General features: G+C 42.2%; 1 protein-coding gene across 3 annotated transcripts in view; it reads right to left on the bottom strand.

Moving 5' to 3' along the window:
- The window catches only part of luzp1 (leucine zipper protein 1), a 46,757-nt gene that overhangs the window by 8,319 nt on the left and 15,723 nt on the right, over positions 1-22,715 (bottom strand). Inside the window, exons 2-7 of one of the 3 annotated variants that reach the window (XM_034231707.1) lie at positions 22,238-22,444; positions 22,090-22,147; positions 9,830-10,174; positions 7,434-9,693; positions 6,712-7,286; positions 6,434-6,613 (exon numbers count right to left, since the gene is read on the bottom strand). In XM_034231707.1, coding sequence (XP_034087598.1) covers positions 6,434-6,613; positions 6,712-7,286; positions 7,434-9,693; positions 9,830-9,961 — 3,147 coding nt within the window. In that variant the 5' untranslated portion in view covers positions 9,962-10,174; positions 22,090-22,147; positions 22,238-22,444. The remainder of the gene's footprint in view (positions 1-6,433; positions 6,614-6,711; positions 7,287-7,433; positions 9,694-9,829; positions 10,175-22,089; positions 22,148-22,237; positions 22,445-22,715) is intronic. The other 2 variants (XM_034231706.1, XM_034231708.1) reach the window with 2 other exon arrangements.

The following is a 22,715-nucleotide window of genomic DNA, read 5'->3' as shown; positions in this document are numbered from 1 at the left end:
AGAATGCCTTGAGCTGGAAAACCCACTTTTATAGGCTGTTATAATCAGAAACACTAAATCACGTCTGGCAGCACAGCACGATGATTTGACACAATAAAAACCCAGAAAAGGTTGGACTAAGAAAAGCAGTGCTGGTATATCTCTTACCAACTTTTATATGGTAAATTAACAGGATAGTCATGTTCTGTGATGAGTTGACATTTTGTAAGCTTTTTTGCTTTCTCTCCAAGAATTGTCAATACCACTCGCCTATCTTTAAAGTTAATATGAAGTAAGAGCCAGTTAAATTGCCCTAGTATAACAACTGGAAATAGGGACAAATCTAGCCTGGCTCTGGCCAAAGGAAACAAAGTCTGTCTCTAGCAGCTATTTTAGCTCACTATTAAACTTGTTGTATCAACTTGTTTATTTTTTACAACACGCTATGGGCTGCTCTATTTCTTGGCCAGTCTTTTTTTAAATCTAATTTAACTGAGTGCCAGCAGCAGGTCCAAATGTACACTACAAAAATGTGATGTTTATCAATCGGTGGTTACTCTTCACACATTTTTTCAAAATGTGAAACATTTCCTTTAGGGTCTTATAGGCTTTATGTGAAGACGTAGTTTTATTGGGAAAGAAAGCTCAATGTTTAATAAAGGTCGAAGTCTTCGCTTAGAAAACAAAACAGACAATTTCTAAAACCGAATGAAGGCCAGCAATTTTTTTGAAATAACACAAGTAGCGTGTCGGAGCATCTGCGGATGAAATTATATCCCCGCTTTAAATCTGTCTGCCCTTGGTCTCTTGCCAAATGTTAAAGGAATGATGCTGTCCTGCCAACCCAAACTCTTAGATCACCTCTCCAGCAAGACAACACTCTTGACACTTCGGATGAAATGTTTCTGAATTGGTGATATTTGTGTTTGATCGTCCCGGGTGATGATCTGTTTATTGGTAATGATTTATAAAAGCTGTTCTTTTATTACTTTTCATGGGGAGTTTGTGTGTTGTCTGATGCTCTACTACTGAAAACATTGCACAGTCCAACTTGAGCAGCTGCACAAACCTCTGTTATTCCAAAAGGGCTGTTTCTGTGCGGGTCACATCAGGCGAATGCTGAATAGTTGAACAGCTCGGATCCCACACTTTACCTTGCTACCACTGATTTTTGAGTCAACAAAGGATGTTTTGGAATCTCACTCACCAGCCATATCGGCCCCGCTGTCCTCAGCCAAAAATAAGTTCACGGTTCATTCATGTACAGGCTACGGGGAGGAATTACTACAATAGTTTTCTGTCCAGTACAGTGAGGTGTGGAGTGAGTGTTACAGAGAGCATGCACTCCCTATTTTAACACTGACCTATGAAGGTTATTCATAGGGCTGCTCAATTAATCGTATTTTAAATCGCAATTACGATTATGGCTTGCAACGATTACGAAAACAACGTAATCGAAATAAAACGATTATTTTTTTATTATTTTATTATCTTTTCAAATTATTATTATTTTTTTGGTTTTTCAGTTGAATAATACTTAAAGTTCAGGGTAATCAACTGTTAAAAACATACTGTCCAAAAAAAAATCTCCAATAAATTGATGTTTTCAAAGTAAATGGATAATCGTTTTTAATAATCGTGATATCAATTATTGACCCAAATAATCGAGATTATGATTTTTGCCATAATCGAGCAGCCCTAGTTATTCATATCAGAAATGTCATTTCCCTGCTACCAGTTCACCTTTATTGTGTCTATAACTAAACAAGTCCACAGCTTAAGTCCAAAGTTGCTTTGAGCTAGATACTATCGTCGGCTGATGCTAACATGATCACAATGCTAACATGCTGATGTTTAGCAAGTATAATGTCGACCCCGTTCCCATCTTAGCTCAGCATGAAAATATAGTTAGAACTAGTACTAAATACTGAAAGGGCAGCAGAGGCTGATAGGAATCTGTTTGGTCATCAATATAGCTTTGTCACTTAAGTGGGAAAAAACATTGCGTCGTAAGCAACATTTGAGCTGAACAGCAGCTATGGATTTTTACCATGATGATAACGACTATGACCGGTCACTAGATCTCATTCTCTGTCCCATAGAGGGTTTGAATAGAGAACATCCCAATAATTTATACATGAGGTTTCAAACGAAAGCTAATCAATAAGCTATCGAATTGTTTAGGACGTTCCAGGGGGACTTAAAGGTATTGGGAGTGTTGTCTCCTCCTTAATGACTATTTATCGATCGTTGATTGTCAGTCGGCTCTCCTCTCGTGAATGGGAATCCTTTGACTTGAGTGGTCATACAGAGGAATGTAATTCATGTAGACAGGAGACACATTTGAATAAAAAAAAAAATGCACATCTTTCAACCAATCTGCACATGATGATTGCAAATGTAATGAAGCCAAAGTACTGAAATAAAGATCAATGGGAAGTCTGGTTAAGATGTCTAGTTACATTCCTCTTCCATCAACTGATGTGCCTCCATCTACAAACTTGAAATAACACAAACCTCTTGTGTCAACCTTTGACACAGCATTCACAAACTAAACCCAGCCTCCCACTGTCCTTACTACAGCTGTATTTATCCAAACCTCTTGGAAATGGACGCTGTTCAGACCACTGAAATGTTTTTAGAATTCAAACCAAAGATGATCGGCTGTGCTCCAAGACATGCTTCAAAGCCCATTTATGAATCAAAGGCTTTTTGCACTGAAGCAGTTTTCGCTCATAATTGCTATCCAAATTTAAATTGACCAGTTTGTGCATTAAATATCAAATACGTTTTACCATACCGCAGAATCAACTAAGTGGGTTTGAGGAATTCCCATAACCCAGTACATAACTGTCAAAAAACTGAAGGGGTGACAACAATGAAGGCCGATTTACCACATCAAAGACCAGGGCTATTGGTGATTGATGTGGGATAGGGTCAGAAAGAGGAGAGCAGGAGTAGTCCCGATCCTGAAAATGTGAAATGGGGACAAGGCCATGCAGTAGAAGTGATATGGGCACTGACCCAGACAGAGCTCCTCAAATAAACAACTTGAAGCCACTCTGTTTATGTCAAGGCTAGGATGACAAATTAGGGTGGAAAAGAGAGGAAGGATGGGGAGGAGTAAGACACAAAACAAAGATGGCTTTCCCTCAATGCTTTTTCTAGCCGTCTTCATCAGAGCTAAAAGTGGGCGTTAAGGGTCGAGTCCCAGTGTTAACAGATTTCATTAAGCCCATTGAGGCTAATTAGAGGGAGGGGCCCTCAAGTCAAATGCACCTCTAATACCTCATTCACACCAACGCAACTCCGGTTCAAGCTCCGTGCTAGAGCTTTTCAGGTTCAGAACCAGTTCTTCGGTTTAGCTCTGGCTCTTTTCACACCGCCCAGAGTCCGACTGGTAATGCGTCGTTGCGTCATCGTTTGAGTCATGATGTAACCGTTTGCGTGCCTGCTTCATAAAGCCAAACCGCGCGGATGAAATCAGTTGCATTCATTTCTTATGGCTCTATCTGCAGATTTTCCGGAGTCATTTCTGTGGTTTAGTTATATTCTTATAAAAAAGTGTACTCGTGTCAATAAAGGTTTTTTAAAAAACACAACTGCTTCCGAGGTCGGTCTTATTTCTTAAGGTGGACTGAAACTAGTGTGGAGTAACGTTGTATCTTTCATTTAAATGAACTGTAACCTTCACCCAGGTATGTAACAGCTGTTCTCAAATGAACACGTTAAGTAAAGTTTAATATTTATAGATTTATAATGAGGTGATCAACGTGAATGCTCAGGTTCCACCTTAACACGCAGACACGTTGCTTCACCATGAGCAGAAACCTTTATATATACAGTCTATGGCAGAAACACTGAAACTCTGAAACTCTTGTTAAGTTTCTCCATCGTTGTGTACAAACTGGATACAACGCAGGCTTTTTGTTGTTGTTCAGGAGTTGATCTGTCTCTGCCCCTGCCCCCGCCTCGACGTAAGCGTGATGTATGTGGTGCTTTTGCTCTGGCCGGACAATTTTTTGGTGCTTGAAACGAACCGGATTCCGGAGCTAAGAGGCTGCTCCGCTGCGGTGTGAAGAGGAAAACCCGGTGCTTTTCAAGCTCCAGCTCCGAACCGGCCCTGAAACACCGTTGGTGTGAATGAGGTATAAGGTCAGGCTCATTACCACTTTCACACCAAGTACTTTGCCGTACTTAGTGCCCCCGGCACTTATTACCCCCAGGGCACTAAGTACCAATCGCATTCACACCGGAGTACTTTTCCCTGAGGGAAGATTACGCAAATGAGCCGCTGACGTCACTTCGTCTTCTTCTGCTTTGGGTTTACTGGCAGGCCGCAAACAACTTCACGGCGTATACTGCCGGAAGTCCTTCCGAGTAAATCGTCAGAACGCCGACAGGCCCGACACCTCCTCATCTCCACCGCTCCCATGTTTTTTTTTGTGTTGCCATAAGTTATTCTCTCTCCGTTGGTGCGCGGGGCTAATGCTAATAATGCTAATGCCAGCAAATACAATGGCGGCTTTAAAAAACTTTTCAGAGTTTTACGGGGCGTGGTTTGCAATTCACCCAGCCAATAGAAATTGGTACTTTTTTGGTACCAGCTCTCTAGCAGGCACTAAAAATGGGGGTAAAAGTTCCCGGCACTAAGTACTCTTTTTGGTGTGAACGCGACATAAGGGGTACTAACGGAACTAAACGGGAAAAATACGGGGTAAAAGTACTCCGGTGTGAACGCGCATGCGGTATGCTTCTATGCATGATCATCGTGGCACATTACACTGATTAGAACACACTGGTGTGTGTGTGTGTGTGTGTGTGTGTGTGTGTTATAAAGGCAATTAATGGTTACATGTATCACAGATTACCTCCTGGTTATCTTTAAGATGTGTTGTTTGGCCAATAAAATATCAGAAAATAGTTTTAAAAAAAGGCCCATTTTCTCATAGTCTAGGATGTATGTATAGGTGATTGTCAGTCCTAAACCCATAGATATTCAGTTGATTATGAAATAAAACAAAGGATAGCAGGATATTTTAGACTGAATTAAGCATTCAAGCCATTTTTTGCATAAACAATAGCTGAAGTATATTGTGATGTAAAAAGATAATTACGTCTAAAGAAATACCTCCAAGATGATCTTCTGAAGCAGAAGCAATACAAATAGTCAAGACAACCCTGGTTCGCAAATGTTAGCTAAGATGATAGATGAGATAGCAGACACTATAGCATGTGTGTGTTTGTCTCCTTGGCAACTTCCAGTTTATTTGTAGGAGAAAACAGAGACTTTACCAAAAGGCCTTTAGTCCAGCATACTTTGTCAAACTGACAGACTGACATGTTATTGTAGCCATGGAGCCCACTCTGTAAGCAGTACTACAGCCATTTGACAATATATTATATACCATTAGACACAAAAGTTAAGACTGTGGCCCATTAGTAGTTATCACCTAATCTTTCTGAAGACTTTTATAAACGTTCACACTCCATTCATTTAATTGTAGCTATGCACACAATCCTACATGTTAATGCATGGCACGCATACATTGGGCTCACTTTGGCTCTTTGCACAGGAATTTGTTATTTATAATGTAGCTCCAAAGCCATTGTTGCAGGAGATATTTGGCAGGTTGTGCTGACAGCGGTGAACGTTCTGCTCGACCATTAAGATAACCAAAATATCTCATAATAACTAATTGCAGATAATAACTCAAATTAAAAGCCATAAGCTTTTGAACAGTGTGAAATAGATGAAGCATGGATCAATGCACAAACCCGCATTAATCTTATACACTGATTTTGTGGGAGTGAGTATTTAAACTGTTGTTTTCAGGAATGTTTGCGTAGAATAGCAATGCTGCCTTGCAGGGACACAGACTGTGGTGGCTCATTTAAATACAAGAAAGCTATTTTCTTCTCCTTGAGGTTTTCCTAACCTTCTTTTCCCCCTGTTGAGGTCTTATTCATTTCCATCCTCCCTCTTTTTGTTGTCCCACCCTTCTCTCTTTGTGCTTACTGGGGCAGCAGGAGTGGGGCCTACAGAACTGCTGTGCTAAGCTTGAAGTCTCAGAGCCTGGCGTCAGGGAAAAATACAAGCTGAGCTCTCATGCAAAGTGGACTCACCAGGAGCTCAGCCCTGCGGTTGTACTTTCTGGACTTTTATCTGCAAGACAAAACTATTTGCAGAGTGGTACGGATAATGCTTTCACCTGCATAGCAATGAAGGGTATTTTAAAAGCCACGTTCTGCAGTGATAGCCCAGCCACATGTTTGTTTGATGCCAAAAAGCAGAAACAAAGACTAATTTAAGAAGGAATGAATTTGGAAGTGATTTAGTTTCTTTAAGTGGAATGTCCTTCTATATTTTGACCTTCTAGCTACCTGCATCATCTGAAGAGAATACATCTTGTGTGAGCAGAAAGGTGTGAAAACCCACAGTTGATTGTCCTACCTGTAGCTGTTGTGTGTAGGATCGGCCCCAGGACTGAGCGATAACAGGTGTGTGGGGGACGGTCCTTCCCAGGCCTCGTGCTTCCATGGTGGGACTCTCTGAACTTTTTCCTCGACGAAGCACCGATTCATCAACTTCCCTGGGGTTAGCAGTCCCACTGTTGATCCTACGCATGTACACCTGGGACAGGGAGCAACAGAAAAGAGCAACAAATTAACCTTTTCATTACTTTTAAAGAATGTAATCATCAGTCTTAAAACATTTATTTTGTAGCTCACCTCTGCAGGGGTCGGCTTAAATCCCTTCTGGGCCTCAGCATTCCCACCAGCACCTGCTCCGCTGTTCATCGATTCTTCTAAATCAAAGGTGGTTGCCCGGTAAGCCCTCCATGTTGTTGCAGTTTCTGTTTCATCCTCCAACCCACCGTCAGCCATCGTCCTTGCACCCCCTCTTCCCTGGCCTGTCTCCTCCACAGACGCTGGGCTCCGGTTCTTCCAGGTGCTTCTCACAGTCACATTCTTCGACTCTGGTTCTTCTTGGGAGTGCTGGTTTTGTCTTTGGTGTCTCCAGCTGGTGACCGTGGTGCTGCTGCTGCTTTCGAAGCCGGACTCTGTGTCGTTAAAATCTGCAGAGGTGATGTCCGGAGACTGAAGGCTAAAGTTGCTGTGTTGTCTGCTCAGGTGGCTGGTGGTGGTCTCCACTCTGTTGTGGTGTTTGGACCTGAACGTGGAATCCCTCAGGTCATCCATCTCATAGTCCTGGTCCTCCTGACACGTCCGCAAGGTGATATCACTTTTGGGAATGGAGATCTCATACGGGACAGAGATGCTGCCATGGTGTTCAATGCTGGGGCCTGGCAATGAGTTAAAATATATCAAAACATTTTTAAAATAAGTCAAACATTTTAGAAATGCAACAAGCTGACAGAAGTAATAAATACTGAATCATATATTATCATAGCTATGTTCATTTAAACACGACAGCCTCATGTGGCACTTACCAATGACGATGTTACTGGTGGAGGTGTGGCGTTCTTTGATCGGCATGTGTTCACTGGACACACTGCTGCTGCGGCTGCTGGTTCTGGAAGAGCTTGGGTCATTGGGGTAGATGGTTATACTACTGGTCATTTTACTGGTGGTGGTCACCATAGGTTTGGTGGAGATTTTGGGCTTGCCATTTGTAGACAAAGGTTCTGAAATCATCACTTCCTTCCTGTCAATCTCGACAATCGCAGGCTTGATGACAGCTTTTGACCTCAGTGCCTCACGTGGGCTGCACACTTGCTGGATCTCAATCCCTGATGCAGTATGCGCTGGCCCCAGTTGGCCAACCTCAGGGAACAGAGATCTGTGGAGCTCCTCATCGAACGAGCCCCTGGAAGAAGAACCCTCAGAATGAGAGTCATGGGCATGGTAGGGTCTGGGATATCTGGAGGTTGAGGTCCTACTGCTTACAGTTGCTGTAGTCACCTCAGTTACAGGCTCGGGTTCAGATGGCCTTGAACCAGTAGATTCTGTTTCGGAGGCAGATGAATGACCCTCTGATCCCTGGTCGTTGGACAGCAGTGGAGTGACTTGGGATCGGTAGGCCGAGTAGGATCCATTGGCTTTGGACAGGGTGCCGGCGACTGATACAGAGACAGATTCCTGAACCTGGTCTGTTGATTCCTGATCTGAGGCGGACGCTGTGTCCTTCTCTAAAGCAGAGATACTTTTGATGTTACTGGAATTGTCAGGCACTACATCTGAGTTGTTTGATTCGCTATCGCTACCTACGTACAATTTCGAAACCTTTTCTACTCTGCTCTTTTTATTCTCCCCATCTGTCTGTTTTTGAGCAGTCCTCAGGGGCTTCGGGTCATGAGCTGCTGGAGGATAGCGACTAAGAACGGATGCTTTCTTGCTTTCACTGGAGGATGTGTTTGCATAGGGAGTGGCTCCTCTTATCTTTCCCTCAGTCCCTCGTCCTGTGTCTCTTACTCCATTACCAGATGAAATCGCAGTAGTTGGGGTTCTGGGTGTCCTTCGACTCTTGTGAGCAGGACTGAGCGCTCTCCTCCCAGATTTAGGTGAGCTCTCCTCCGAGTGGCTCAGATCTTTCCGCAACTTGGTCTCTCTCTTACTCTGAGGGGAGAGATCCCTGATCCTGTGTTTAGGGGAACTTGGCTCTGAGACAGTAGCGGCACTCCTATATTTCGGCTTCTCTTGCCTGAAACCTCCCTTCACAATAATCTCTTCATTCTCAGCTTTGCCATTCTCCAGGACCTTAGCAGGGCAAATGTTAGTGCTTCCATTCCCGTGTTTATCCACATTACTGGTTCCATTTCTTCCAGTTCCACCCTTTCCGCCCAGCTGCACCATGAGCTGTTCCACCTGCTCGCTTAGTTGGCGAGCCCGGTTTCTTTCCATCTGAAACTTCTCATTAAGCTCGCCATTTTTGGACTCCGAGTCCTTTAGATCTCCCTCCACTATCTCCAGCTGTTTAAGACGGTTCTTCAGCCTCTCTACTTCTTGCGTTAGTTCCTTTACTTTGTTGTCCTCATCCTGTTCAAGACCGCTGTTCTTCTCATTCTCAGATTTGAGACCAATGTTGTCATCAGCTAGCTTCAAGTACTCAAGGCTCTTCTTGCGTCCAGCCAGTTTACTCGTGAGAAGCCCTGTGGATGAAAGCTCATCCTCAATTCGTGATCTCATGACATCTGCACGACCAGGGTCTGCCGACATACCGAGGCGACTTTTCTGGTGCTCCAATTTTTCTGTTAGCTTTAGAATGATCTTCTCGTCTTCCCTTTGCTTCTCTATTAGCCTCTTACGCTCAATCATGAAGTTCTGGGTGAATCCTTTGAGTTTCTCAAGCTCCACAGCCAAAGCCTGCTCTGCTTTGTCCAGCTTTGTCTCAGATCCTTCCACCTCCTTCAAACGTGCTTTGAGGGCCTCCAACTCAGACGAGAGCTTCTTGGTCAAGTTCTTTTCCTCATTGAGGCTTAGGCAGAGCTGGCCGCAGTCAGACTTGCATTTGCCAAAAGCTTCTTCCAGTTTCTCCAGGTCAGCCATCCTCCGTTGAAGACGTTCAATCTCTGCCTTTAGCTCCTGTGTCAGGCTCTCCTCCTCTTCCAGTTTCTCTCTGACTGTGCGGCAGAGATCCTCGGCTTTGCGTACCTCCTCGTCCTTACCCTGGATCCTTAGGAGACGTTTCCGCAGGTCTTCCACATCTCCAAGCAGGGATGAGTTGCTGCCTTCACCCTGGATGACTTTGTCCTGTAGAGGAGAGATACAGTTCAGACTATTCATTAATCTCTTCATGTAGTGTAGTTCTATTTCCAACGTTTTTCACTCAATGCTTCTGATATCCAAACAATAACAAAACCACTATCTGAAGTAAACCAGTACTGACCTGCAGGTCGAGGAGTTCCTCTTCAGCCTTCTGCAGTTTGTTGGTGGCTTCTTCCAGTTCATCCAATCTTCGACCGAGACTCTGCAGCTTGTGCCGCAGGTGGCGATGTGTCATGTCTTTATGGTCAGACATGGCTATAAGATGTTTTGTTTTATCTGTTGTGTTTTTTTCTTTTTCAGATTATTTGACAAGATTTGTTTTTGGAGGTCCACATTTGTGTGGTAGTGTTTATCTAGCACTCGAGTTCTTGGGGAAATCCTCCTCTCTCTCGGTGGTGTGTCTGTCACTGTCGCTTTAAGACTTTGAAGTTCCCTCAGAGTCGTGTTAAGCAGACAAATCTGTCATCTGTAGGAGGGAGAGAGGAAATACCATTTAGTCATCTCTAAATTTGTCAATGACAGTCATTTACATTCTCAAAAAGGTAGCTCAGTAACAGTAAGTGGGGGGGAAGGATTGCACACCATCTAATTGCTGTGACACAAACCATATGACTAACACAAGTTGCCAAAAACCAAGACATGGATTAATTTAAAACAATTGTAAGTAACAAGGAATTTGTTCTTTTAAATCCTAATGATATGAAAGTAAAAAAATAAGCATAACATTATCTTTGGCAAAAGACCATTCATCATTATGAACATGATTAAGTATGAATTAAGGTAACATAACAAACACACCGCACCTCAATTTCTTCCTACTAGAAAACAACCATGTATTTCACCTTGCTTGTCCTTTTGAAGGAGCTTTTGTGGGCACTGGTAACATATGGAGTATGGGGGTTTTAACATGCCTGCACACATAGACAGACAGACACTTTGTCGTCTCCCTTCTGTTGTATCCAACATCGATTCATGCTGGCCTGCCTGCTTCTGCTGATAGCAGCACATCTCAAAGACAGACTTCCTTCACATAACCCATTAACAACACCATACATCCATACATGGTCCCACGGGACAGATATAATAAAAAAAGAAAATAGTTTACTCTGTACAGAGACTAATCAGGCAGAAATAAATTATACAAGATCAGACAATGAAGCCACATTATAAAGGCAAACGAGAATATTGAAGCTTTATTGTCCCTTTGCGTTGTTAATCATTACAATAATACCACTGATTGGATTATATCTTTTTTAGAGCCATTCTAATGTGTAACTAACTTTGTGAGCATGGCTATGTGATAAGAACAGGAATAATTGGCACAATTTAGCATTATAATCATTTGTCTCATGCATGATTCAGGTTGTGTGCTCTCTTAAATGCGTTCACTCCCCTTCCCCCTCAATTCTGCTGAGCTTCCCCCACTGACCACGAGGGAAAATCGACCAGAGGGTAGGACATAACATCTGCACACATCATCACTTATCGACCGGCTCCATACATCTTCTCTCCCCTCGTCTACAGTACCATGTTCAAAGATTGCCTCTCTGATGCTAGAAACCACTACAAATAAAGACTACTGGCGTTTTCCTTTACGTTAAATAACTTCTACTGCAGTAAAACATCAACCAGTGTAGTAAATTAAAACAGTCTTTTAATCTATGAGCTTACATGGTATACAACAAGGTGTAAATTGCCATTATGGTTTACTCCAGCTTAGTTTCATATACATACTATGGTGTCATTTGGCGTAAAAAGTCCAAACCACTCTTGCCACAATTCATTTAATGTCTTGTTAAACATAAAGCAAGGCAATAGGCTTTGAAAGTCAATATGGCAACGATTACTTTTAGAAAAAGCACAATGTGAACTCAAAGCATTTAACTGTAGCATTTTAATTCTTCTTTACTTTCATGAGGTCTAGTGGTTTGGTAATCTTGTGAGTAGAGTGCAAGACTTTGAGGAAATACTGCAAAGTACATGGACTGCAGAGGGAAAAAAACAGATGGGGAAAATTGTTGGAGAGAAAACTGCTAGCCTAGCTGTCCACTTGAATGCCAAGACACCTTAGTCAATAAAGTCATTTTGGGTTGCATTTTTCATTTTGCCCAGCTGTGGCTTGTTAAGGGAATTGGAAACCAATTTTTCACCATTGTCTTGAGGTGGTCGCTGTGATCCAAACCTGTACGGATTGATCCTGTTCCAGCAACGTAAGAAATACTATGAAAATCCCCATGTATCCATTAAAAGCATCGATCGCTTACTGGCACAAAGACATTTAGAAAGCTACAGCCTTCATGACAACTCTTCACACAACACTATGCGGTTCTGGAAAAATGCAACCACTTAAAAAGGTTAAGAGAATAACTTTTAGATAATGTGCCTCGTGAGATAAAGTTGAATCCTTGGACATCAAAGGTCCTAATGTTCTGACCCACTCAAAAGTGAAACATCTTTCATGTTCAATCTTCATTATTTTACCTTTGAGAGATTTATGGTTATTTTAGTTTTGGGTGTTTTGCTCATTCTGAACTGCTTTGGTTGGGTCTCATCGTTGGTAATAATGGTGTTTCGTTAGGTCCAGCTACTCCTGTCTTGGCGCTTTGCCTTCCTCTCCTTTCATTTTCCCTTTATTTCTTTGCCAGCTCTCTACCTCCCTCCCTCATCTCTCCCCTCCATCTCTCTCAGACACGCACACCAACGCGGCCAAGTGGGCGCTTTAAAGGGGCGGCGGTGCGTGCAAAGCGACTCTGGCAACAGCCCGCCTCTGCCAAACCAATCAACATACCTGATTCACTTATCGCATAGCCGTGGCCTCATTAGCTACATTCGGGACAAGAGGAGGGAATAAGAAAGGATGGCTGGTGAAATGGAAAAGAGGAGAGAAGAAACAAGAAGATGCAACAAGGCGGTAGAGGGAAAAGGAAGGGAGGTAGATTAGAGTGGAAGAAATGATGGACTTCAGTATTTAGTCTTTGACCATAAACTTCTTAGATTTAAAACATAGATAAGTGTTAATGAATTCTAATATTCCTGTATTCCTTTCATGTGTTATTCATCTTCAAGACTGTGGTACGACAAAAAAAAAGGTGTGAAGTTGGTTGGAAAAGAACAGGTTAGAGAGCGTGCAGAAGGCAGGGGATGGAGGGAAGGATACGCAGTAAAAGAGGAGAGTAACTGAGGTATTCTGAACTCAAATTGAACAGTTTCATTGCCCTGTTTGGTGCGTTGTTTTACAATTATGGAAAACCTGGAGGGGGTTGTAGCAGCGAGAGATAGGGGGACCGACCCCTTTTCAAGCAGAAACATTCCTAATGACGGACTAACCAGGGAACTGCCAGACCCTCGCTCTGCCTCGTCTTCTCTTAACAGGCCACTGACGGCTCTTGCAACATTTCTCTCTCCTAACCAGGGCATTGTCAGGGCTTCATGGCAAAGGGCCCAGGGAGTATATACATATGTTTAAATGTGTTGCTTTAGTCTGCGTTCAGACTCAAATGAATGAGGACATTACTTGGTCTAGATTTGACTTCAGTCAGATATTTAACTGAGCGCATTCCTGCCATTGTCTTTACTACTTAACGTGATAAACATCTGTAACCAAGCTCACAATGCCATATACATTTAAGAGAACACTGAAAACAGCTTAAAACGGACTTCTCAGTTCAACACTGTTTGACTCTGGCACCTTACACTTCCTGAAATCTGGAGAGGAAGTTCCCCTTCTTGACCTTTCACACTCCCACTGTTGTGTTACGAGAAGCAGGACACTGAGAGCGCTTATCTGCAGCAAGAGTGTAGACGTGTGAGGAATGTAACAGCTTCTGCGATGTGCTGCCTTCAGGGAGTGTTACAACTAGAGTTTAAGGTTTCATATTTTACACTTTAAATGTATAGGTTTTGTTAACTGAAACTTTCTGGAAAAAGTACAAGGCAAACGTAAAAAACACTGTAGCTGCAACACCTCCCTGCAGGTGCGAGTGTAAAAGCTGCTGCAGCCATTACTTTCTTTTCCTCCTTTGGGCAACAGCAGAATGCCTACATCTGCAGGTCTAAACTGGCTCTGCTTTTGAATCCCTTTGATATAGGTGGCGTTGGTTGGCAATATGTACAGTGGTTAGGGTGCATACCACATGGGCAAAAATGCCGATGGCAGCAAGTCCCAGTGTGATTCCCGGCGGTTCAGAGCGTTCACTGCATGTCATTCCCCTTCTCTCATCCAACACATTTCCTGACTCTCTTCCCCATCACTAATAATAAAAGGGTATAAAATGCCCCAAAAAAAACAACTTAAAAAACATTTGTGAGTTGCACGCCTAGGTGTTTTCCATCAAGGAAGAGAAAATGAAGACTAGACAGATATAACTGATGCATGCAAGAGGAGGGGAAGGACAAAGAAGTTGAACTAGAAGAGCAGAGGGGCTTTAGCTTGTCTTAAAACTACCAATAGCAAACTGAGCTTGAAGTCAAACTTTGACACACACACACACACAAACACACACACTATCATTAGGGCTTTAGCCACCCTTCCTGCCTGCCTTTAGTACATTTTGTTCTCTCCATGGAAGAGAAGAGGAAAAAAAAATCCCCTCTCTCTTGCACTTGACGTTAGAGCTTATGGGTTTAAAGCTCTTCTGCCTCATAAATGGTAGTTAATAAAGGGCCCCAGTCCAATCAAAACCCCTCAACCACATCTTCATGTAGGGGGTTATTGTAAGTTTGCATATGTGCATGTGGGACAAGAACTCTGTGTGTGTTGTATGTGTCTGAGTGTGAGGAGGGACGACTACAGAGGATGGATGCTGGCGCAGCACTGGAAGCCACAAGATGGTGGAGACCTGATGCTTGGCGTGCATTTTTCAGTTTTTCCAAGAAAGAAAAAATCCCATCCCATAATGTTCGGTTTGTCGTTTCCTGTGCTGTCATGTTCCTTTTTTCTACGTGTTTCTTTTTTGGTTCACCCTTTCAGTTTTGCCCCGCTTCTGGAAAAATGGTAGTGAAATAAAAGGCAGTGTTGCATTTCAGTAGAAAGGGAGTATTCGTTAGACAAGCTGAAATGGGATCAGAATATCTTCTCTCCTTGGATTTTTCCTTAAGTTACTGAATTAATTGACTGCTTAGAATATAATTATTGAAATGTGGTGAAACAGTGGGTAAACAAAATGTCACCTCTGGTTGAAATATATATTTGTCGCAAAACAACTGTACACACAAAGCAGACAGTTTCTGTTTGTCAAAGCAACATCACTCAATGCCGAGATGTTCCTTTGTGACATTATTTACTTTCTTTTCTTCCACCATTTATTTTTCTGTTGGAATCAAATAGATTGAAAGCAAATGTATACATCCTAGTTTTGCTCCATTACTCTTGAGGGTCTTTCTTCCTAGACCTGGCTGCCAATGGTTGTAAATGCTCAGCATGGACACTTAGCTTCATTTCAGTTTGGATTTCCTTTCATGTGTTAACAGTCTAAACTCATTTCACAATTTAAGAGAAACAGTGGCACTTTATGGTTTTGAACACCAGGACTCAAAGCTAAAAGAAAATGAAAAAGAAAATAATTGTGAAGGACTTCTTTCAGCGTTTTGTTATATGTTAAGAACATCTAAAAATAAATTAAACAAGAAGAAAACCCACGTTATTGATAATAAATATAATTGTTAGCAGCAGAAAATGGAAAGTAAATACGACATACATATTTACCTGTGAGTTGCAAAGTGGAAAATGCTGTAATGTATTTTCTTATGCAATACAATCACACAGACACACAGGGTCCTAAAATGATACAATAAATATAGATTTATTTATAAATAAATATAAATAGTATTAGCTTGAGGGGGCCAAATGTAACTCTTTTATTTCATTTATATATTTTTGATGCAGAAAAGGAGTGGATAGTGATAAAGATTTACACTGTGGTCAAAATAAAGCTTTGAATAAAGGTTGTCCCTATGACACACATTTATGTGAGCATTATCGCCATTTTATGTTCGAAAGCTTGGCAAGAAGGGAACAATCTTCTCTCCAGAGTCTTTTCTAGGGCTCTCCAGTCTGTCCCTGCCCTAACTTTCTACATCAAGAGTCTTGTTGCTGGGGTTTGAAACCAGCACACTGCCTATATGCGAGAAGAAGAAGGCATGATACAAATATGAGAGGGAAGTATGGGAAGGGAATAAGAAATGGCAGAGAAAGTTAGACAGACAGGACAGGGTGGGATAGTGAAGGGAAGAGCCAGAGGACGTACAGTGTCTGACCTGTCAATCGTGGTTCTACACATGCACTACATTTCTGGCTGCTCTGCTTATGACCTAATTGCGGATGTGACTTTGAAGAGGTTGAATCAAACTCAAATCCCGCAGAGCTTCTCAGTCTGGTTCCTGATCCTAATGCCGTAACAGTAAAATAGAGCATGTTCTTGGTAAACCATCAGCACTACACACAGGATTACATGCCCCATTCAGCAAGAAACAGGGCAGGGGAAGGATATTAGATGTTGGATTTAAGAAGAGAAAAAAAGCAGCACTCTAGTTGCTAGCTGGGCCTCAGGCAGATCTGTAGCCAAGAGGATCTGGAGCAACATAATGTAATCAGTTCAGATAGAAACACAGAAAATAACACGCCAGATGGAAGCTCACCAAAACAAGTCAAAGGCTGCTACTCTCGCAAGGTCAAAGCAATAAACATTCACAATTGTGAAGCTAAAGAGATGGGATTTATTGGGGGGAATTCCTCCTGGAAATTGGACTTGAGCAATTAAGAAGAAAATAGTTGCAGATTATTATTTTCCTGCATTGACTCATTGAATAACTGATAATTGAAGCGCCAGTGTCAATACATCTAAAACCACAATCAGTTCTTACCATGAGTAAAATGTGGTTGAAAATAGTTAATTCTCAGATACTAACAAGTCCTAGGGCTGCTTGATTATGGCAAAAATCATAATCTCCATTATTTGGGTCAATAATTGTAAATGTGATTATTCATTGACTTTGAAAACATCCATTTATTGGAGAAAAAAAAATGTGAACAGTATGTTTTTAACAGTTGATTACCCTGAACTTTAAGTATAATTCAACTGAAACACCCAAAAAAAAAAGTAATAATAATAAAAAAACAATAGTTTTATTTCGATTACGTTGTTTTCGTAATCGCAATTAAAATACGATTAATTGAGCAGCCCTAACAAGTCCTCTCGCTGACTGATTTATTATTAATAATAAATACATAAAATACTTTCTGAATAAATGCGAGACTCACTTGAAAGAAAAACACCCTTGCAATGCTCTTGTTATTCATGTAAACACACAGATTTATGTCCGATGTGACTTGCCGCCATGTTTCCTTGAAATATTTCCAAACGCATGCCCTTAGCCCTTAGCCCTCTGTGTTTGGGGTCAGAGGTCACTGACACTGTAAACATGAAAAACACTCGACCCAAGGCACTGGGGCAAACAGGAGTGAGGCCCTGATTAGGAGAGCAGATTCTGCTGGTCAGCCAACCCAAATGGAGCTGAACCAGATCAGTCCGCCCAGAATGTGGGAAATAAAAATGGTGTATTGTGCTTATTAGTGTGGTTTTAAATGCATAACAAAAAAGTAATGGATACCTCAAATATGGAGACAATAAAACGTTAATAGGTGCTTTAAAAAAAACGAACTCCAATTAAAATGAGATAATAATAATAATTGCACATACATGGTATGATCAGACCGTAACATGAGTGAAACAACCAGTCGTCTGTGAGTAATGAATCAAAGTCATGTGTCCATAAAAGTTATGTGCACAAAAAAACAAGAATATTACATTTGAATAATTTCAGACTAAGGCTCAGTAAACCGCTATCTTGTCGACTGAAACCACGGGAAGTCCCGGTGGTGGAGTGATGGACAGGAAGACTCTAGTCGGATACATAACTGTACAACCATGCCGAGACATTCTCATGTGCTGGGATTAGATAAGACAATCAGAGAAAAGAGCAAGAGGGGAAAAAGAAAAAGAGCGCCTGTCAGGATAAACCCGTTTCTGATTTCGATGAAGGTATCTCAGGTTCAGCCCGATCACTTTTCATACCTTGTTGAAACCCTTGATTTCAAAAAGGGTGTAGACGTGGAGAGATTCTGAGATGCAGTCAAAAGCTGACGGTTAGGTTCACACAAAAAAAAACGGCATCTTTTAAAAGAATTCAACTGAAGACAAACTCTTTGACCTGTCATTAATACAGCGTTTTCGTTAATCAACAACACCAGCTACCAATTTAAAGCAATGCCTAACAGCTGCTCACTCTCAGGTGTCACAGACGTCAGCAAAAACTTTATAAGACTGAAAAAGTGCACCCACACACACAACGATGAACTGCTCGGGAAGGAATGTGTGGCACCGCCTCACACCGATAAGAGAACATGAAAACATCACAACAAGATGCCACTTGTCAGACTCGACACTGGGTAACCAACTGTCTGTGTGTGTGTGTGTGTGAACAGGTATGAGTCAGGCACAGAAAGAATGAGGCGAGGCAGACAGACAAAAGTTAAGAGTGAGCTAAAGAGTGATAAGAACAGAACATGACAGACTAATGCACATCACCGACCTACACCCTGCCATACTATTTGTTTGAAATAGCGTGGTGTATTAAAAACACAAAAATCTGAAAAACAAGTGAATTGTTTTTTGGTCGGATCTTGGTCCAGGATTTCCTGCTAGATGTAATCAAAAATGTTTTCCAACACTTTTTGAGGATTGTGCAGCCTTGGCAATAACACCCACTGACTGCTTTCTAGCTTAACTTGAAATGGTGAAACCTGACTTCGGCCTAAGGTCACACTTTTACAAAACTTTGTGTTTCATTTACAGTCAGAAGATCGCCACGTGCTGTGTACTAAAAATGAGAAATGTGACTACACTCCAGGTTCCACCGAGCGTACAAATGCATTAGCATGCTTATCAGAGTAGTGAGGGAGATTTATGGTGAAAACGATGCCTCACATCCGCTCTGTACATGCGCATCCCAGATGGACCGGGGTAATGATTGTAAATCAAGCAAAAGTCTGTGGCACATAACACAACTTAGAAATCAAGTAGTATACTTCACGTGATCAATGTATTTTTAATTTAATGTGTTTGCCACGACATAGTAATACATGTAATATTGTTTTATGATGAAATATTATTGCTACTCCTTATTTTATTTCCTCATGTTCTATAGAACTCTTATTTAAAATCAGTCCACGTCATCCTCCTTTCATGTGACCTCTACCTCCAAACATCCCCCAACCCTTTCTGCTGCATTCACTCCGTTTCCTTCCCTTGCCCTTCATTCTCATTCCTCTGCCTTCCTGCTGCAAATACACGGCCTTGTGCCTACAAGAGAGGAGGAGGTGACAGTTGATCATGAAACTCTTTGGTGAAGATTTGTTCTCCATTTGACTGGGCAGGTCAACTCCGATGGGCTGGGGATAGTTGCCTTTCGAACACTGTCGTTTCTGAGACACACCAATAGCTCTTAAGATACAGCCCTTCAACCTTCTGCATGGTTGCTTTATTTCGTGCTCATTCACACACAGCTTGGTTGGCAGAGCTTGGCAGTGCTTCATCAGGCTGAGCCTTGGCATTAGCTGCCTGCTGCGGCTGAATGAGACCTCAGCGACTCTCTGATGAGGAAGAAACAGAGCAGAGAGAGAGAGGTGGGGGGGGGGTTAGCAGGAGCGAATGTGCAGAGCCAAATGCGTGTTGTAATGTAAGGTAAGCAAAGGAAGATAGAGGGAGTAATAGCACCAAAGGAGGGGAGACAGAGAGAGTGGGATGAGGAGTGACTCAGCCTCAGAGTGGATTACTGCAGCAGGAGGGAGGGAGGAGGAGAACTAAGAAAGTAGGGGGTAAAATGATGATGTTGTACATCAGAGGAGAGACAGTGAATCATACAGCTCTTATGGAATGTGCTATAATGTAGGTAAACAAAGGAGTAGTGACAGTGAATGTATGTCGAGGCAAGAATAAAACGACTGAAAGGCTGAGCTGGATGTTTTGAACACGTCACAGGATAGCTTCAATTTCTAAAAGGAGAACATATTCCTTGAAATGACCTCTAGTGCACAGACAGTGGGACAGTTAGTGTTTTCGGCAAGTATTGTGCATTAGATCTAAAACCATGAGTCGACAAAAAAACAAGCGAGAACTATTACGATAATCGGCGAAGATTCTTTTGATACAAAAGAGGGCAGATATTCAGTTTTCAGGCCTTTACATATTTAATATTCTTTGTTTTATTTTCTATTAAACTAGAAGAAATGTTATACCATGGCTTTCCTGAGTGATTCCCCCTTATGCATGCTTGATATGAAGCTACAGTCACAAGACAGTAAGATAAGAAGAGGGAACAGCTATCCTAGCTCTGCCCTAATGCAACAAAACAGTTTACGCTCACTTATTTAAACTTTGTATCTTGTTTGTTTGATCAATACAAAACTGAAGTGTAAAATAGACCTTGGCCGTGCGCCAGGAATGCTGTTTCCCCATGCTGTCAGTCTAAAGGCTAAGCTAAGCTAACTGTCTCCTGGTGCAGGCACAAGTGCTATCCATTGTTTTCAACTTATAGCAAGAAAGCAAATCAGCATGTTTTCAAAAATGTCAAAGTAATTTAAATGTAAGTATCTATCTTAAATGCAGTCATCCCTCCTGACTATAACAAACTCAAGTAGAGTAGGATGTGTTCTTAGTTGCAGGACACTGAAATGAGAAGCCCCTTTTCCTGTCGGTTTTAATAGTTTTTGTTAGTTCCAGACTATTTAGGATGAATTCAGCTGAAGCAGGATGTGAACTAGAATCCGGAATAATAAACGCAGCTCAGTGAAGACGACACACACACACACACACACACACACACACACACACACACACACACACACACACACACACACACACACACACACACACACACACACACACACACACACACACCACACATCACACACACACACACACACACACACACACACACACACACACACACACACACACACACACACACACACACACACACACACACACACACACACACACACACACACACACACACACACACACACACACACACACACACACACACACACACACACACACACACACACACACACACACCACACACACACACACACACACACACACACACACAACACACACACACACACACACACACCACACCACACCCACACACACACACACACACACACACACACACCTGTGTGAATGTGTATGCATAAGCACAGTGACCCATATGTACAGAATATATACAGTTTGGTATGTTTGCCACTCCTGTGCAACATGGAAGGAAATGTGGCGCCGGCGTTTGTGCCCAACAGGAAACGGAATCACAAAGAGCAGTGGAAGGGCGGAAGAGGTGAGAAGGAGGAGGGGGAGGAGAGGAAAGGAGGAAAAGGTGAGTAAAGCAAGAGGATGAGGAGGAGAGGAACAAGGAGAGGTGAAGGACGAGAAGAAGGGTGGGCCATTGGAGACAGTTGAAATTCAGGATATTGAATAATTGAATTTGTCTGATTGCTAAACACACAATATAGTACGGTAACTAGGTTTTAAAACCCTGCTTAGAGTTTTAGTTATCCTTCCTTTCTTTCTACTCGCCTACTCCAATATCTGTGTTTGTAGAGCAAGGAGCAAGTTATCGTAGCTTAGCATTATGCTACCGTTTCATTGAATTGCTGCTGGAAGAATGGGAAACAGCTGGCCTGGCTATCTTTAAAAGTAAAACAACAGTTTGAGGTTGGGGGAGTAACATGCTGTAACTATTCATTGGTGAATAACCCAAATACTTCCCGGAGTCTTGTCCTCATATCAGTGTTTCCAGACAAGCAGCGCTATGACTGGAAATGCTCTGGGAGATAAATAAACTGCAAACCGATGTTTTCATATCCACTTTTTCTATACATTAACAATAAATGACATGTGAGCTTTCAAAGTTCTGGTAGTGGTATTTGTTTAAATAGTGCCGTTTCAAGGTCTTTATGTTAAGCTAAGCTAATCACCTGCTGGCTCCCTCTCAATCCTGGGCCTTAAACACAGATAAGTGCGGTAACATTCTTGTGAAGTTATCTCAAGATGGAGAGAAGTTCATAACAAAAAACATTTCCATAAATGTTTAATACATTTTTATAGAGATCTCTGATTATTTTCAAGGTCTTATAGGGTGTGTTACTTTTACTTTACTAAATTGAGCGTCTTGGCATAATGCTACATAAAACCGACATATACCAGCATTGGGAGCATTGCATACCCCGTGTTCTCTTCCCCATTTCTACATTGTCGGGGGAAAAAGGCCCAAACAAAACAACATTAAAGCGCAGCATTGTCAGGCGTGAAAGGCATAACTTACATATAAGTGCATCCTTTTGTCTGTCACACGTTAAGCGCCTCTTTGCAAAGTCTCCATCCTGTGGTCAAAAACACAAAAGCAGGGCATAAGGTTAGAAAACATCATTGGTCATCATAATATCAAGACACACACTCATGCCATCTTTCACCATTGTTATAGTTGGCAAGCGACCCCGAGCCTGCGCCGGGCTGACAATGCAGCCACTGTGGGGGAGATGGTCCACAGTCAAGCTATCGGGCGTAAAAGAATGAGCCCACTGCTCAGATATGGGACGCATTCGGAAGGCTTTGCAATAGACTCATGCATGAGCAGACAGGCAGTGTTTGGCCACGACAACAGAAGGCCCTATTCAGTTCTGTGGGGAGGCACACAAACACACACGCACCATTATCATAATCATCCTAGAAGCCCTCATCTGCTTCAAAACATGAGTATGGTTAAACACAGTCACACACACACACACACACTCCGAGAACACAGCCCAGACTTGGAGCATTCCACTACAGTAGCATTCCATATGTTTGGTTAAGCGCAGAGAATCCAGATTTAAGGCTGAAGTCTGGACTGAATTTAAAGGATGAGAGAGGAAAGAGGAGGGAGGGGAAGAAATGAGGGAGCGGAGGGGG

This window comes from Gymnodraco acuticeps, unplaced genomic scaffold (genome assembly GCF_902827175.1).
Source record: "Gymnodraco acuticeps unplaced genomic scaffold, fGymAcu1.1, whole genome shotgun sequence".
NCBI classification, from domain to species: domain Eukaryota; kingdom Metazoa; phylum Chordata; class Actinopteri; order Perciformes; family Bathydraconidae; genus Gymnodraco; species Gymnodraco acuticeps.
The sequence above is the reverse complement of the archived record's forward strand: the minus strand, read 5'-3'. Positions and strand labels throughout refer to the sequence as shown.